At 40.9% G+C, this 19,633-nt stretch overlaps 1 protein-coding gene across 2 annotated transcripts in view; it reads right to left on the reverse strand.

The window, feature by feature from the left end:
• Positions 1 to 19,633, reverse strand: part of LOC146797519 (inter-alpha-trypsin inhibitor heavy chain H3-like) — a 415,853-nt gene that overhangs the window by 18,569 nt on the left and 377,651 nt on the right. For both annotated transcript variants that reach the window (XM_085624536.1, XM_085624537.1), the window contains one exon: positions 16,973 to 17,145. In XM_085624536.1, coding sequence (XP_085480662.1) covers positions 16,973 to 17,145 — 173 coding nt within the window. The remainder of the gene's footprint in view (positions 1 to 16,972; positions 17,146 to 19,633) is intronic.

A 19,633-nucleotide genomic window follows, 5' to 3' on the forward strand; every position in this document is an offset into this window, starting at 1 on the left:
TAGTCGTTTCAAGGGTTATTGGAATGTTGCATCAGAATTGAGTTTGAGTGAAGGGAAGTTATGGAGGAGAAGCCAGTTAGTACCACCAGTTAGTCTAAGAGGTAAGATTGTGAACATAGCTCATGAGGGACATCTGGGCAGGAACATGACCAAGAGACGAGTTCGACAGTCCTTTTGGTGGCCAGGTATGGACAATGATATTGAAAGTGTGGTCAGAGATTGTTATGCCTGTGCAAGTAGTGACAAGACGAAAGTCATAAGGCAACCGCCATTAGCGTGTCCTGAGTTTCCTACACGTCCGTGGGAGAAGGTAGCGATTGACTTTTTAGGACCCATTGGTAAACTGGGGTCACGTAACAAATTCTTGATGGTTTTGGTAGATTATCACTCTAAATGGTTTGTTGTTGAGAGTACTGAGTGCATTGAAACTGAAAAAGTAATTGGATTCATGGAAAGGATATTTATAAATGAGGGGATTCCTAAGACACTTGTGTCGGACAATGGGGTTCAGTTGGTTTCCAAAAGGATGCAAGAATTCCTCTGTGGAATGGGTATCAACCATGAGAGGGTTGCGTTATTCAGACCTCAGGCCAATGGGTTGGTTGAACGAATTAATCGTTTGATCATGGATAATATTCAACTCTCTATTTCTAATGGATTAATGTGGTCAGAGGAACTCAAGAAATTAGTTTGGTCATACAGGGTTACACCACATTCGGTGACAGGGGTGTCACCTTTTGTCTCTCTTAAGGGACGGGAACCTGGCATGAAGGAGGTTCCAGGTTGGCTTAAGAATAGAGAGTGTGTGTGGGTAGATCGTGAGGCAGTGAAGAGTGATGTGAAGGAACAACAACTTGCTGCTGCAAGGTATTATAATATCAAGAAGTGTGTCAAGAATCATCATTTTGTGGTTGGTGATTGGGTGGTCATAAAACGTGGGGGAATTGTTACTAAGGGTGAAAGCAAATTCTCACAACCAATACAAATCAAAATGGTGAAAAAGGGCATTCTCATTATGACTGATGGTTCTGCTTGGAGCGTAGGAAATGTTTCCAAATGTAATGCCCCAAATGTGAATGTGGGGGATTAATGTTCTTCTTTTATTTTATTTATTCATTTATTTATTTTATTTATTTATTTATAAGGAAAAATGTAAGGAGGGAGATGTGTAGAGTTCTTCCTGTAATGGAATGTAGAACTTGTTATGGATTAGAATGTTGATCTTTGAAGGGAAGGTCAGTATTGTAATGCTGGAAGAATAGCTGGAGGTGCTTCCTTTACCTGCTACTAATAAAGATCATCATCATCACTACTCTGTGTTGGAAGTGGATCTTTACACAGCCCTACTCACCGCCATAGACAACATCCACACCCTCCTGGACCAAGGCTCCTCCGCAGCCTTCATCCTACTCTACCTATCAGCGGCCTTCGACACCGTCTCCCACCGCACACTAGTCACCAGACTACACGACGCAGGCATACAAGGAACCGATCCGATCATTCCTCACCGAAAGAAGCCAAAGGATCAGACTCCCACCCTTCCTCTCTCGACCCCACGAAAATCTCCTGCGGAGTCCCACAGGGTTCATCACTGAGCAGCACCGTCATCAACATCTACATGGCCCACCTCGCAGCCATCGTCCGACAACACGGCCTCAACATCATATCCTACACCGACGACACCCAGCTCATCCTCTCCCTCACCAAAGACCCCACCACTGCTAAACTCAACTTCTGAAAAGGAATACAAGACGTCGCAGTCTGGATGACCAACAGCTGCCTGAAGCTCAGCGCTGAGAAGATAGAAGGCCTCGTCCTCGGTACCACCTCTTCTGAATGGGACAGCACCTGGTGGCCGACCGCCCTCGGAAGCCCACCTACCTCATCAGACCACGCCAAGAACCTCGGCATCATACTCAACTCATCACTCACCATGAACCGACAGTTCAACGCCATCACCTCCAGCTTCTTCAACACTCTACGCATCCTCCGCAAGACCTTCAAGTGGATCCCCCCTGAGTCCAGGAATACAGTCACCCAAGCACTCATCACCAGCAGACTGGACTGTGGAAATGCACTCTACGCCGGCATCAACAAGTCCCTACTCCGCGAACTCCAGACAATACAGAACACCGCCACCAGACTCGTCCTCTGCATCCCCCGACATGAACACATCAGCCAACACCTACTAAGTCTCCACTGGCTCCCCGCGGAGAAAAGAGTCACTTTAAAAATCCTCACTCACACCTACAAATGCCTACACAACAACAACGGACCCAAATAACTGAACGACAGAATCAACTTCCACGTACCCAAAAGAAACCTCCGATCTTCCAACCTGACACTGGCTGAAACCCCGCGAAGCCAAAGAGCCGGAGAAGGCGGAAGATCCTTCTCTCTCATTGCAGCCAAGACCTGGAATGAGCTACCGGCAGACATCAGACGCGCCCCCTCCCTGAACACCTTCAGGAAGACCCTCAAGACCTGGCTCTTCGGCTAAACAGATCTGCAGAGCCCCATCCCTCAGCACCATGAGACCCTCACGGGTGAGTAGCGCGCTTACAATTCCCTGATTGATTGATTGATTGATTGATTGCAGGCTGCTGCAGCCAGACTGGTATGAACACTTTTCAGATGATCATCTGCCACTTAAGACTCTACACTGGCTTCAAGTGCATAAGAGGATCCTTTTTTAAATTCTGTCATTGACCTTCAGAGCTTCTCTAGCCACTGGACCCAGTCACCTAATGGCCAGATTTACCCAGTATATTACTAAATGGACCCTGAGATCTTCCCACACAAACCTCCTCAAGACTCTTTCTTTCAGACTCAGAATTCATTCTCAGTTCTGGGTACTAAGGCTTGGAATCAACTGCCTAGTCCTCTAAGATTAATTGAATCTGAAGCAAATTTCAGAAAGCAGTTGAAGACCTGGATTTTTGCAGCTCATGTTTTTCAGTCATTTAGTTTTACACACAGCACCAGTATGCTCCTTTGGGAAACGGCAGAACACTTTAGAAGTATCCATTTCCTTCTCTTCCTTCCTTCCTTCTAAGCAACCCCAGACCAGTTTTGGCCTTGTTAGGCCTCATCAGAGAAGTATAGCTTGGATCGTATGGCACAGTGAGCAAGGGACCCACTCCTAGATATCGTCTTGGCCACTCAAAGTGGTACACCACACACACAAAATGATGATGGGAGGAAGCAAACTGGAGATATGTTGTCTTTTAGGTTAGTTGCTGGGTTGGTTAATGGAAAAGCCTGGTCTTCAGCTTCTTGCATCCTTGATTATATGAAATGCTGTCTTTCACAGGGCAACACAATTAATGTCTGAAAAAGGCTAATCCATTGCCCCCTGCTGTATGTTGTCAGGGATGGAGCATTCAGTAAGACCAATGGTTGACAAGGGGTGATCAAAATTCCCACTATGCATGTAGTGTATGCATGTATTGCAGTGGCAGATGGCTAAATTGGCAGGCCAGATCAAAAAAAGTATTTTAACACACACACATCCAAATGCTATATATGAAATAACAAATAACAAATATGTACAAATTACAGTTGGCAAAAAAATATACTATACCTCCACGGAGGGGCTACCGAATATTAACACAGGGTTTTTCAGAAGAGGCAACCAACACCAAGGCCCTTGCCTACTACGTTAATCGGTGGAATTCTATATAACAAAATACCTGTTTACAAGTTTTACCACAGTGTAAAACCCATTTACCTTTAAAGACCATTAGGTTTTAACATCGACTTTTCAGATTAATTAATCAGGTCCACTTCCTTTGTCATAACTTTTAATAAACCATGGCATCTGACATAACCTTAACAAATGAAAAATCAGGCCTTTAGGCTTGATTATTGGCGTGTTACTATCATCAAATCAAGCCTACATTATTGACCATGATCTTTGTCGAAATTAGAATGTCCAGCATGATAATGTTTTCATTCAAGCATCTCTAGTGAGGAACGCAAAGAACACAATTCCTCAATACCAACATCATGCCATGGTAATGTTCACACAGATTTCATTACCTTTCATTCCCCACATTTTTCCCCCTGGCCAGGCACGACACAACAATCTTAAAGCTTTCATGCATATTATAAAAAAGTAAATCTACAAAACCGTAGAAATAGGAGCTCGGCATGCGATGAACCACTCTAGTGCCTGTTCCAGTGGTGAAGACGATCCTGACAGTCGAGTGTGAGTGTGACGGCTCATCATGAGAGAGAAGTGAAGGAAATGGTGTTTGGGTAAAAAACACAGCAAAATACTGACATTCAACTCGCAGCTGCCACTCAAGTTGTCTTGGGAATTGTATATGAATCTAACACTTGGGGCCTTATTACAAGTACGGCAATCCCTAGGAGCAAATTACTCACAGTGGCAGTCTGATCACAGCTATACACTGCGGGCCCGCCGGAAGTATTACAAGTGTGGCAGTTGTACCGCCACAGGACTTCTGAGTCTGCCAGGGATCCAGCATTTGGAGGTGGTCGCACATCAGTCAAGGAGCTGCAGTATGCTGGAGGTGCCCCTGCGAGTTGGATTTCTACCGCCCCTTTCATGGAGGTGAGCCCACCATAAAAAGGGTGGCAGAGAGGCATCCCTGCCACTCCTGGGCCTGGAGGTGCATGTGGGCTGGCACATGTTGTGCCCCCCTGGATTTGAACCCCCAGTTCCTGCATGGTGTGGCATGCATGCCACACCACGCAATAATGTGCAGTCGGGCTGTCATGGTGGCTCTCTCATGAACTCAACATACCAACGCTGTCAGACCGCTGCTGCACCACTACCCACAATGGATTTTAATTGTAATCTGGCAGGTGGGCACACTACGGCCTTGGTGGTCCTCCAGCGGAAGGCATTGTGGTAGCACCACTGGAGGACTTCCAAAGTCATAATCAGGCCCTAAGCTGCAAGGGAAAATACTTCCCCAGGCTACGGAGGTGAAAGTAGAAGGCAGAGCAAAGACACGGGGCAGTGCTGTGAATACTGTTGTTCAGCAGCACAGTTAAAGCAGCTATAAAATACCCAGTGTGTGAGAGGGGAAGGAGGAGTACAGTGTTACACCAAAGAACTGCCACTATTTTGAGGCTCTACCAGCCTAAAGTTACGTGTGTGGAGAAAAGTGCCAAGAACTAAGGGTGAGGCTGAGGACATGAGCTCAGTTGATTTAGCTGAGCATCTCTGTTGGAGGCTTGCACGTCAGCATTTTTCGTGATTTCAGCCCTTTACTGGGAAGTTTGACATACAATATGACTGTGGCGGTTCACAGGGGGTTAAAAGTGTGACACCAGTTCTCTCTAGAGTTGGTAGGAGGGGTGGCACAGTATCATGGGAGGTTATAATGGCTAATACCTTACCCCCCCGCCCCTGGGGTTCAGCTAATCGGTCCTGAGAGTGCAAAAGAGGTTGTAGTGCTAGCAGGGGCAGATGGGACTGGAAGCATGCTTAATGAAGCCATATAGTTTGCACAACTCTCCTTTGGCCAAAGAAAAAGTCTTCTTGTTTGTCAGTGTGTCTTGAGCCTAACTGTAATATGGTAGAAAAGAAGATGGACCCTAAAAGACTGACTAAGAATTATTTACTACAGTACGCAAATCTAGCTGACCCAAGTAGTGAATATAGCGAACATGTTGAGTTTCCCCCAGTGCAGACCTCCAATGAAGGGATATCATCGAACTCAGGCAGGAGGGTGACAGTCATATCCTCTTTTTGTGATGCCTAAGCACCCAGAAGGAGTAGGCACAGAAATCACTTCAACCATGACTTTGCTAAGTAAATCTCAAGCAGCCCTTCCTGTTCTTCTTACTTCTTCTGATGCTCTATGTTCTGATCCAGCTTTCTGACAGCTCAACTCTATCGCCGTCTCGGTTAACATAAGGACTTTTTGATCGAATTCACTATATACCCTCTCCATTCCAGGTGTGGCCGAAGAGTTTATATCACCATGCACTTCTTCATAATTTACCAGAAAAGATCCCCCCCATCACAGATACCTACTCGTCAATTACTTGTGATTATTTGTGTAAAGATTAGGGGGTTCAACACATCTCAATCAAGGGCATGGAAAACCTACAGAGCCATTTGAGCAATATTGATAAGAAACGTTCCTTTGTTACTGACGAGGTTGGATGAATTGGAACAAATATCTTGAGGATCAGGGTAATCTATTTCAAAGGCATTCTACTGAGTTTATGATGACATTTCAAGACTAAAAGACAAAACAAAAGAAATTGGAAAATCATTCACGCCACTTCAATCTTAGGTTTATTGGAGTCCCTGGAACCCATAAGAATGAGTGTGAAATAATCCTTTGACAGAGAGATTGATACAGAGAAATATTCTGCTAAAATCAACTTCTGATTTCTCAATCAGGAGGGCTCATTGTGTTCCTGTGCACATTCGCAATCACCGGTTTAAGTATGCATGCACGACTCTGGTTTATTTCTCTGGTTACCATCTTAAAAACCAGATATTAACTAAGGTAATACATTGGAAATCTTTTGGATCAACAGAAGACTTTAAATTTCAGGTAAATTCTGACATAGCTATTGCTTCAGCTTGGAAGGGGAAATAGTTTAGGAACATATTTGATTCTTCCATATTAGTAGGAGTACAGGCTTCTGCTTTTCCGCAGTTTAAGCTTAAATTATTCTATAAGGGCAGATTTGAATTTATTTTCTTTCTATTGAATTGGTCCAGGACATTTTAAGGATAGGCAATTGGATGTTCATGTTTGTCTTGTGAGGCTATTTGCTTTATAGGTTCTGCTGATTTGTATCTCGTTTTCTTTTCTTTTAGGATTATTAATTCTTTGGCTGTTTATCAGTAGTCAGGTGTAGCATCTGGAGGTAACATTTAGTAATGTTTGTCAGGATTGTGTCCACCATACCTGCCTCCACAGATACACACAGTGCAATTCCATGGCACCACATTTGAAGGAAGGGGCTAGTGTAGCTGAAGGAATAAGACAAGCACTGCCCTCATTGAAGCCCTAGATGGAGGGTAGGGATCGAAGGGGTGAATTGGGTTTGATACATGAGATGTGGCAAAAAACGGGTAGTTATCACAGTTTTTCTTCTTTTAGACAGTCATCTCTGTGTTTGTTCTAGTGTTGATTCAAAACATTGGGTTAGTTAGAGTTCTATCATGTAACATCAAAGGGATTCATAATAAGCAGAAGTTTCATACAGCAGTAAAGTTGATTAGGACCTTAAGATCAGGTGTATTGTTTCTTGAAGAGACCCATCTGAAATCCAATAATTGTAAGATTTCAATCCCTTGATCGGCTTCGTATAACTTATTCACGGTCCACAGAGGAGTGGCTCTCTCTTTTGTTCATTAAACTGGAACTTAGATTAATCAAAAATTGATTATTTAGGGAAATAGTTATGGCCTGATGTGTCTATCGGTTTTAAAACCTATAACTTTGCGAGTTACTATGACCCTGTTGAAGATCAGGTTGAAGCTCTGCAGCATGTAAATTCATTGACTCTACATTCAAATGGTCCTAATATTTTTGGAGGTGATTTTAACTTTATCCAGGCTCCAGATTTAGAAGCCTAGAGAAGTGGAAAACAATGCAAACCAAAAACTGAGTCATGTATTTCAACCTTTAAATCAGATTTTGACTTAATAGACCATTAGAGGGAACAGCTTCCCTTGCAAAAACATTTTCCATGTTTTTCTGCGAGATTCAATTCGGCATCTAGCATAGATTTCTTTTTAATCTCTCAGTGCTTAGTCTGCAGAGGTTCTTCAATAATATATAACAGCTTTTCACTCCATACTCTTATCTCAATGGAGACTGATCTCAGTTTAGGCTCTACACCGCATAGAAGGTGGTCCTTCAACAAATTATTGCTCTCTGAGTCAGAATGAGTGTCATCCACTCGCAATTTCATCATAGAGTTTTTTCATATGAATCTAGGATCTGCACCAATTTTTTATAGTTTGTCATACCTTCAAGGCTGTTTTTAGAGGGCATGTTACGGTCTATTCAGCAACATTGCTTAGGGGAAGGAGAGCTGTGATGACGCTACTTCAAAAGGGAATTGAAAGAACAACTGTTGCAGTCCATTTTTGTAATTCTAAAGTTAGCCTTCTTAACCTGGTTCAGACCAACCAAATCTTGAGGGACCATTTTATAGCTATAGACCATTTTAAAGGTCTATCGGTAATTCTATTAAAAGAATGAGCATGTGGGCAGGATGCTAGTGTGGTCTATAAAAACAAGGGCCAATAAAAACTTTATTAAAGGCATTATTCATCCTGTAACAAAGTTATCTGTTCTTGATCAAAGTTCTATCCAACAGGTGTTTCATAATCATTATAAGCCCCTTTATTCCTCAGTCTGATGGGGGTCTTGGACTTAGATTTTCCAAGTCTTTCTACTGATCAAAAATTGAACTCAATCAAATTCTTTTAAGTGGATTAATTTAAAACTCTATTAAAGAGATACACAAATGGAAAAGCCACAGGCAGCAATAGGATACCGATAGAGGTGTTTAAAAACATTTTCCTGAATGACATAAAGTTATGATAATAATATTTAATTCTATTTTATGGGGGTGCCATGTTCCTTCTCAGATGCCATAGCTGTTAGTAATTTAAAAAAGGAGAAACCTGCTTTGAATACTAATTCTCATAATCCCATAAATGTTATGCTGATTATAAATTCTTCAATTGCTAATACGGTTATGGTGGTAGTGCATAGTTTAATACATCAGGATCAGAATGGCTGTTTTTTTCAGCAAATATCCACAATAGGCTATTGTTTTTTTTTTTCACAAAAGATTTATTCTGAATTTTGAAGGTGTATTCGTTTGCCACTCCTAATGTTAAAATATCTTAATGTAGGTGCTTCAGCTTCAATACAAATAAATTCATCTTAAGTGGGTGAAGTCAATATTTCCCACGGGTATCGTCAAAGCTGTCCGATGTCTCCCATTTTATTTGCTTTATTTATCAAGCTATTGACTATTGGTATTCGTAACAAAAATAAGATCTGTCTTCCTTCTCAGGGGACATCAAAATTAAAAATGTATGCATATGCTTTAGTCTCAGAGTGGAGAAATCCAATATCCAAACTCTGCTGTACAAAATTCATGAAGTTGCCTTAATTAGGGGTATTACAATAATCAAGAAAAATGTGACATTTTAATACTTAATGCTTCTATTGATGTTCTTTCTTCAGGGTTAGGCAGTAGGTATGTTCCCCCCTCCCATTAGATATTTAAGAATTACATTACTTCTAATTATACTGACCTATTTAAACTGAATTATATGGCTACATTAGCAAAAGTGTGAAATCTTTTTAGTAAGTGGAAAAGGCTGCCTTTATCAATCTCGGCAGATTAGAGTAGTTAAAGATGACTATGGGCCCGATTAGGATGGACGGTGGGACAGCCACTAACAGCCCATCGGTGGCGGTCCCACCACCATCGGCCCACCACATCCGCCGACAATATTACAATGGTGGGTGGATGTATGGCGGTCGGGAAGACCAACCTCCACCCATCCGATGGGCTCCTTGAGCCCGCCGGTAGGCCTCGTATTCCCTTCAATGGTTGTGGTGCCTGCCAGGCACCGCTTTAGGGATTACGATGTCCCTTTAGAGCCTGCCTGTTCATGGCGGTTAACCCGCAATGAACAGGCAGGCGGAAAGGGACTTTGGTGGCCTGTAGTGCCCCCCCTTCCCCCAGGCCCTAAGCTGTGGGCACTTGGAGTACCAATGGTGCCCCCCTACACATCCCTGCACCATGTGGCAGGCACCACATGGTGCCTGCCACGTAGTGCAGGGATATGTACAGTGTCCCTTTTTTACATTGCAGCGGGTGCTGCACCCAGCAGGACCTACCACTATGCAAAATATAGGCATTGCGACGGCCGTTGTGGTAATCGCATTGTAATGCCTACTGCGGAACTGCCGACAGCCTGTCGGTCGGTCCTGTCTGCGATAGGGCCATCCTAATCAGGCCCTAGATTGCTGTTGTTTATTTTCTCATTCACTAAAGTTCCTATTAGGCTGCCCAAAAGGTTTTTCAGAAGCTGACTCAGTGGTTCATACATTCATTTAGAATTATTGGCATGCTTGTCTATAGCTCTCCTATTTACAACTAAATAAGGACCACAGTGAATTGGCCTTGCATCACCTGCATCTTTATTATCAGGGGGCTTATTGGATACTATTTCCAGGTTGAATGATGTACGCTCCCAATTTTGACAAATGTGTGTTCCATGCAATGATAGAGTCCTCAGGGATTCATCTACCATGTTTCTCAAAATATTTATGCTTCCTACAAAAAACTCAATAGAAAACTATTTATGAGTTGGTGTTTCACAAGAATTAACATTTTAAGGAGCACAAGATCACAGACTGTAATAAAATTGAATTTTAGACCTTACAAGATTGCACAGAATTTGATTTATCTCTTTCAAATACTGAGATTCTAAAGTGAAACAGATTGTGATACCTAACATAGCAGATTTTAAATATTCTCTGAATGGATATCATGAGGGTAGTTGGGTTTCTAGGTACTACTGAGGGAGACGTGTTGTGTTTTATAATAAAATTTGATTCTTCCATATTAGTAGGAGTACAGGCTTCTGCTTTTCCGCAGTTTAAGCTTAAATTACTCTATAAGGGCAGATTTGAATTTATTTTCTTTCTATTGAATTGGTCCAGGACATTTTAAGGATAGGCAATTGGATGTTCATGTTTGTCTTGTGAGGCTATTTGCTTTATAGGTTCTGCTGATTTGTATCTCGTTTTCTTTTCTTTTAGGATTATTAATTCTTTGGCTGTTTATCAGTAGTCAGGTGTAGTATCTGGAGGTAACATTTAGTAATGTTTGTCAGGATTGTGTCCACCATACCTGCCTCCACAGATCCACACAGTGCAATTCCATGGCACCACATTTGAAGGAAGGGGCTAGTGTAGCTGAAGGAGTAAGACAAGTACTGCCCTCATTGAAGCCCTAGATGGAGGGTAGGGATGGAAGGGGTGAATTGGGTTTGATACATGAGATGTGGCAAAAAATGGGTAGTTATCACAGTTTTTCTTCTTTTAGACAGTCATCTCTGTGTTTGTTCTAGTGTTGATTCAAAACATTGGGTTAGTTAGAGTTCTATCATGTAACATCAAAGGGATTCATAATAAGCAGAAGTTTCATACAGCAGTAAAGTGGATTAGCACCTTAGGATCAGGTATATTGTTTCTTGAAGAGACCCATCTGAAATCCAATAATTGTAAGATTTCAATCCCTTGATCGGCTTCGTATAACTTATTCGCGGTCCACAGAGGAGTGGCTCTCTCTTTTGTTCATTAAACTGGAACTTAGATTAATCAAGAATTGATTATTTAGGGAAATAGTTATGGCCTGATGTGTCTATCGGTTTTAAAACCTATAACTTTGCGAGTTACTATGACCCTGTTGAAGATCAGGTTGAAGCTCTGCAGCATGTAAATTCATTGACTCTACATTCAAATGGTCCTAATATTTTGGGAGGTGATTTTAACTTTATCCAGGCTCCAGATTTAGAAGCCTAGAGAAGTGGGAAACAATGCAAACCAAAAACTGAGTCATGTATTTCAACCTTTAAATCAGATTTTGACTTAATAGACCATTAGAGGGAACAGTTTCCCTTGCAAAAACATTTTCCATGTTTTTCTGCGAGATTCAATTCGGCATCTAGCATAGATTTCTTTTTAATCTCTCAGTGCTTAGTCTGCAGAGGTTCTTCAATAATATATAACAGCTTTTCACTCCATACTCTTATCTCAATGGAGACTGATCTCAGTTTAGGCCCTACACCGCATAGAAGGTGGTCCTTCAACAAATTATTGCTCTCTGAGTCAGAATGAGTGTCATCCACTCGCAATTTCATCATAGAGTTTTTTCATATGAATCTAGGATCTGCACCAATTTTTTATAGTTTGTCATACCTTCAAGGCTGTTTTTAGAGGGCATGTTACGGTCTATTCAGCAACATTGCTTAGGGGAAGGAGAGCTGTGATGATGCTACTTCAAAAGGGAATTGAAAGAACATCTGTTGCAGTCCATTTTTGTAATTCTAAAGTTAGCCTTCTTAACCTGGTTCAGACCAACCAAATCTTGAGGGACCATTTTATAGCTATAGACCATTTTAAAGGTCTATCGGTAATTCTATTAAAAGAATGAGCATGTGGGCAGGATGCTAGTGTGGTCTATAAAAACAAGGGCCAATAAAAACTTTATTAAAGGCATTATTCATCCTGTAACAAAGTTATCTGTTCTTGATCAAAGTTCTATCCAACAGGTGTTTCATAATCATTATAAGCCCATTTATTCCTCAGTCTGATGGGGGTCTTGGACTTAGATTTTCCAAGTCGTTCTACTGATCAAAAATTGAACTCAATCAAATTGTTTTAAGTGGATTCATTTAAAACTCTATTAAAGAGATACACAAATGGAAAAGCCACAGGCAGCAATAGGATACCGATAGAGGTGTTTAAAAACATTTTCCTGAATCACATAAAGTTATGATAATAATATTTAATTCTATTTTATGGGGGTGCCATGTTCCTTGTCAGATGCCATAGCTGGTAGTATTTTAAAAAAGGAGAAACCTGCTTTGAATACTAATTCCCATAATCCCATAAATTTTATGCTGATTATAAATACTTCAATTGCTAATACGGTTATGGTGGTAGTGCATAGTTTAATACATCAGGATCAGAATGGCAGTTTTTTTCAGCAAATATCCACAATAGGCTATTGGTTTTTTTTTTCACAAAAGATTTATTCTGAATTTTGAAGGTGTATTCGTTTGCCACTCCTAATGTTAAAAAATCTTAATGTAGGTGCTTCAGCTTCAATACAAATAAATTCATCTTAAGTGGGTGAAGTCAATATTTCCCACGGGTATCGTCAAAGCTGTCCGACGTCTCCCATTTTATTTGCTTTATTTATCAAGCTATTGACTATTGGTATTCGTAACAAAAATAAGATCTGTCTTCCTTCTCAGGGGACATCAAAATTAAAAATGTATGCATATGCTTTAGTCTCAGAGTGGAGAAATCCAATATCCAAACTCTGCTGTACAAAATTCATGAAGTTGCCTTAATTAGGGTTATTACAATAATCAAGAAAAATGTGACATTTTGTTACTTAATGCTTCTATTGATGTTCTTTCTTCAGGGTTAGGCAGTAGGTATGTTCCCCCCTCCCATTAGATATTTAAGAATTACATTACTTCTAATTATACTGACCTATTTAAACTGAATTATATGGCTACATTAGCGAAAGTGTGAAATCTTTTTAGTAAGTGGAAAAGACTGCCTTTATCAATCTCGGCAGATTAGTGTAGTTAAAGATGATTATGGGCCCGATTAGGATGGACGGTGGGACAGCCACTAACAGCCCATCGGTGGCGGTCCTACCACCATCGGCCCACCACATCCGCCGACAATATTACAATGGCGGGTGGATGTATGGCGGTCGGGAAGACCAACCTCCACCCATCCGATGGGCTCCTTGAGCCCGCCGGTAGGCCTCGTATTCCCTACAATGGTTGTGGTGCCTGCCAGGCACCGCTTTAGGGATTACGATGTCCCTTTAGAGCCTGCCTGTTCATGGCGGTTAACCCGCAATGAACAGGCAGGCGGAAAGGGACTTTGGTGGCCTGTAGTGCCCCCCCTTCCCCCAGGCCCTAAGCTGTGGGCACTTGGAGTACCAATGGTGCCCCCCTACACATTCCTGCACCATGTGGCAGGCACCACATGGTGCCTGCCACGTAGTGCAGGGATGTGTACAGTGTCCCTTTTTTACATTGCAGCGGGTGCTGCACCCAGCAGGACCTACCACTATGCAAAATATAGGCATTGCGACGGCCGTTGTGGTAATCGCATTGTAATGCCTACTGCGGAACTGCCGACAGCCTGTCGGTCGGTCCTGTCTGCGATAGGGCCATCCTAATCAGGCCCTAAATTGCTGTTGTTTATTCTCTCATTCACTAAAGTTCCTATTAGGCTGCCCAAAAGGTTTTTCAGAAGCTGACTCAGTGGTTCATAAATTCATTTAGAATTATTGGCATGCTTGTCTATAGCTCTCCTAGTTACAACTAAATAAAGACCACAGTGAATTGGCCTTGCATCACCTGCATCTTTATTATCAGGGGGCTTATTGGATACTATTTCCAGGTTGAATGATGTACGCTCCCATTTTTGACAAATGTGTGTTCCATGCAATGATAGAGTCCTCAGGGATTCATCTAGCATGTTTCTCAAAATATTTATGCTTCCTACAAAAAACTCAATATAAAACTATTTATGAGTTGGTGTTTCACAAGAATTAACATTTTAAGGAGCACAAGATCACAGACTGTAATAAAATTGAATTTTAGACCTTAAAAGATTGCACAGAATTTGATTTATCTCTTTCAAATACTGAGATTCTAAAGAGAAACAGCTTGTGATACCTAACATAGCAGATTTTAAATATTCTCTGAATGGATATCATGAGGGTATTTGGGTTTCTAGGTACTACTGAGGGAGACGTGTTGTGTTTTATAATAAAAAATAAAGAAACTAACGAATCTGAGCCAGTAGTACCCAGTCTGGGATGACGAAAAGCCATGTACGATTTTAAAAGTTATTTTTAAATACAAACTCAGAGGGATTGGCTTCTGGAATAGGCAAAAAAGCGCAGAGAGAGAACTGGTTTAGAACAACATGAACTAAATGGAGGAATGTATCTCAGTACAGTTATAAGTTGGTCAGAGCTCCCAAATTTAGAAAACAATTGTTTTTCACCCAGTGGTTGATCTATTATAGTCTAAAGATGATTAATATGTTTTAACCATCTTCCCACAATCTCTGTTTTAGATGTCAGATCGAGGAAGGGGACAGGCAACATGTTATAGCCATATGCCTTCTCTCTTTTTTTGATCTGCTTTTCTCATTCACTAAGGGCCTTATTACGAGTGTCCGACCACCGTCACACTGCAGGCCCTAACAGGGCCCTCTACCTCCTCTGGGCCAGGGGGTGTATGTGGGTGGGCACATGCTGTGCCACCCTGGAATTAAACCCCCTTTCCCGCATGTAGTGGCATGTGCAACCCAATGCATGCAATGCCATGCAGAAATGTGCAGTTGGTGCTCTCACGGTAGCGGTCTGCATGTTAGGCTCTCCTATGAGCCTAAAAAACCACTGCCGTGGGACCACCACGGCACCACCCACCCAACCTGGGTTACACTTGTAATCTGGCAGGCAGACGCACCATGGCTTTGGCAGTCCTCCAGCGGATGGCACAGTGGCAGCGCCGCTGGAGGACCACCAAACTTGTAATGAAGCCCTAATTGACTAATTAATGGCTATGTTTCTTTTGATGCATTTGCAATTTTGTTTGGATTAATTAGAGATGATGGTTCCTTATCTGCTTCAGGATATAAATGTGTTTTAATTATTATGTGGGTAGCGCATTCCTTTACTTCACTAGGTTGGCAGAGTACTGATGTACTACTCTTAGTTCACTGGAAATTAAAAATGAATCGAGTTTTTAAAAAAAAATACTTTTCTGCAGGAAGAATTATTCAGGTGGCTAAATACCATGTACCATAACAGAATTTCTGCATTATATGAGAGTTCGTGTTGAAAAGAGTTTATATAGTTTAGCAGGAATATATTTACTTCTTTGAAATATTTGTCAGTCTAAATTTATGATTAGTTTTCTAGTTTAAGATTGTATGATGATCAGAGATTTCTGTTTATTTTTAGAATAAATTACTGAATGTTAAATTATGTGCTATTTATATTTTTCATACTACCTAATAACAAAAAAAGACTGTAGAAATGGAAAACATGTCTTTGAATAGCCAGCTAAATAGTGCTTTTTCTTGAATTCTGCTTTATTCACAGTCTTACCAATGTAAGCAAGCAATATTTTGAATAGTTCTCACCGCCAACTTACACACTTCCAACCAAGCACAATCTACAATAAAGGAGCTACATGTTCAGAAAGTACTTCAACACCATTTCAGGTGTATGTAGCGCTATCTGGATGCTTCTGTTATAAAATGCCATGACACCAGCATTATAGTTCTGGCTGCAGCATTTTACTAACATTTAGGTGAACCACTCCATCTTCCTGCACCTCAAAATGTTAATATATATACAATACAATCTGTATACAATCTGTACATTTGAAAGGCCAACTACATGGCAGACTGTCTCATTTAAATCTGACTCCCATCACATCTTGACTTCTACAATCTAATCTAGATTGGTCTTCACTCTTGGACTTAACTTCAACTTCTGGTTTGGAAAACAGAACGTTTCCTTTAGAAAACCCTCACCTACCAGGGTTTTCCCTTGGTCGCATGCTTCATCATTGGGTCCTTCCCGTTCCACCGCAGAACGGGACGTGCTGCGACCTACGAGTTACTTGGGATCACTTTTTGATATTGTTTTTAATAGATGAGAAAAAGATGTAAAAGAAATATGAGGGGTGGTTGTGAAAGATTAAAATTCTTGTCTAGCAGAAAAAAAATGTATTCGTACCTCCAGCCGGTATGGTTAAAAAATGGGGAGAAAGTGAAACCCAATGAAATTATGTTCTTAGTTTCAGAGGTACACATGTGTCAAGCCCTACCCCAACGATTTTCATCAGGACCAAGGATAACTGGTCCTATTTTCTTTACATCTTTTTTTCATCTATTGTATTATAAAAATGTGCTCCCATATAACTCGTAGATCGCAGCAGGCCCTGTTCCGCAGTGGAATGGGAAGGGCCCAATGATGAACCATGCCACTAAGGGGAAACCCTTCTGAATACTACACCATGATTTCAACTGTCCCAATATCATGTGCCCTGTAAAGTGGTCTGATGACATAACAAGGCAGGCCTACACAAGTTATTCTCCTGATTTAAAAGAGACAAATAATTGTAGTGGTCCAACATGGAATGATAGATCTTTACCCAGCAGGCCATGCGTCTGAGCAGAAAGCTGATGGCTGTCCAGAGTATATAGACCCAAAAAATCTCGCTGATCCGAATGCTTCTTTGGTCGCTGATGGAGAACAATCTCAAAGGTAACTTCTTGGCCCATGGTAACTATCATTTTGGAGCCATTTAAAATGGAGAGGTTAAACCTAGGGGTATAAAGAAAGATACGTTGTAAAGCCTGCATGCAGTTGTGTGACATCTGCTTTTACACAATTTTTATGCTACACCTTCAAATTCATGCCTGCCCCTTTTACTGGAATAATGAACAATTTTCTCATCAAAAAGTCACTGTTGTGAAAATATTTGAAGTCATTCCAAGAATTTGAACATAATGAGATCAACTCCATCCTCTCAAATGGACTGTCCAATGAGGCATATCTCCATTCTGTTCCTGGAAAACGGTGCCCGACTAGTGCCTAAGGGTAGGATATTTCACCATTCCAAATGAGGATGAAGTAAGCACATGAGCTTCTCATCTTAATCATAAAGATAAGGGCAGTCCTAATAAGCAGTAAGAACAATGGGAGTTGGCACAATTAAATCTAAAGGGTGATAGGCCTATTAAGTGACAAAAAAACATCCTCGCTTTAAATGTCTCATGTATATGCTTTTGTGCTGCATCTCACTTCACACTGTTTGGGGTGGAGCCCCACAGACACGTCACTGTTCGTCTGACAAATACTTCTAATGTGTAACCTGACCCAACCAGAAATTATCCTTGGGTCACGATTACCCAATCATACCAATTAAAACTTCTCAGCCTCAAGACTCAGCACAGCCCTGATGTGACCTGAGAAGAAAGAGCATGGTCCAAACGTGTCAACATCAAGAATGGAAACTTCTTGGTAATTATCCGGGGTGAACACTCTGTAGCATATAAAGAATAGACCTATTTATAGCTCTCATATGCCCTCTAAACAGTTGCATTTTTCTAATTAAAGGAATGGGCACTCTACAAAGCAATAAACTTTTGATTGTGCCAGTCATGAATTATAGCTGGTGTTAACTCAAAAACAAGTGATCTAGAATGTTTCTCAGAAATCCATTAATTGAAGATTGTTTTAAATATGAATGCCTATTTTGGAAGCAGGAGTTGCCTCCCAACCAACAAAGTTTCCGACCACCTAATTTAGATGCGGGCAGACCTTTGGCAACTGTGGCAACTACTCTGTTACCCCTGAGGTCAAACTTCTCCTACAGTCCAACGGAGTAAAAGCAGTAGGATTTTTTTTTTTACTGTCTGTCACCACCAGGCACTCCCTGGCGCTGAGGGACAGTAAAAAATAGATAATGCCCCATTCACCATGGGATATGACTCCCATGGTAAGGGGGCATTATCTTTTTGGTTTTCAAAAAGAAAATCCTGTTTTGGGATTTCTTTTTGAAAATAGAAATTGGTGCAAGACTCTGTCATGTTGATGGATCCCTGTACCAAACAGTGAAATGCATTGACAGGAACTGCTGTGATGGCAGTTACTGCCACTGCTTTCTAAATGACTACCAGCTTGGTGGTCATTTGGAAATCTGGCAGGTATCATCTCCTTCAAGGCAACGGAATAATTGGTCCATTCCCCTGGTAGAGAAACAAGACACCTGCCAGGATCTAAAACTGCCCCTTAGTTTCAGGCCCCCCTACTTACATTCATTCTGACTTTTGTAGATGTGTTGTACTTCTCTTTCATTAATTGATATGCAGAGCAACATTTATTTTTAGGTCAAGCCTACTAGATACTGCATGTGCTGTTTGTTGTAGACATATTATGGCATACCATGAACATACAGGGGCTTAGAGCCTGGCCATTGCTTGCCACTGGTTTGTTATTCTTGTAACTCTCATTTGCCTGCTTCTTATTCATGTCCCAGCTTCTCAACCTTGTGTTTGTCCCTATCAGTGTTTTGACAAAAAAATCTAACTAAAAATATTGTGATACAAAAATATTGTCCCTAAAAATATTTCTTGTCCCACAAAATATTGTCAACAGAGATATCGACGGTATAAATATTGTTTAAGTGTTATTTTTAATATCCTTGTAAAAACTATACATTTAGAAAATATTGTTGTATGCAATATCATTTGTATGTGTTATTTTGCATGCAATGTATTCTAATGTTTTTGATTCTATATGTTTATTGATTTTTATGTATTCTTTATTTTAGAAAATAATCTGTCAATCACGAAGTTGTTGAAATTTGTGTTTTAAGTTGCATTAATGTATTAGAACAATGAATTAATACATTTTTTAGCAGCTGGATATTGGGCTTTTAAGAGATAATGGTGGGGAGATTTTTAAAAAGTGGATATTTTAATGTAAATGTAATTTTAATCATGTTAATGATATCCAAATTGATATTCCACATATTGTGTAATTTACACATTTTAGCCCTTTACTGGCCAACACATTCCCCAGATTGGCTTAGATCGGAGTGGAAATGGCACATTTCACCCCTTTAGTGTCCAACACTTTCTCCAAATTGGTATACATTGTTGTGGAAAAAATAAATGTTACCCTTTTAGTGTCCAACACCTTCCCAAAGTTGGTAGATTGGAGTGGTGAGGTTCTGTAGCGATCCGAAACCGTGAATTCGGTATCATAGTACTGACACGATTTTGGTATCAATGAACCGCAAATGATC

Source organism: Triturus cristatus, chromosome 9 (genome assembly GCF_964204655.1).
Source record: "Triturus cristatus chromosome 9, aTriCri1.1, whole genome shotgun sequence".
NCBI lineage: Eukaryota > Metazoa > Chordata > Amphibia > Caudata > Salamandridae > Triturus > Triturus cristatus.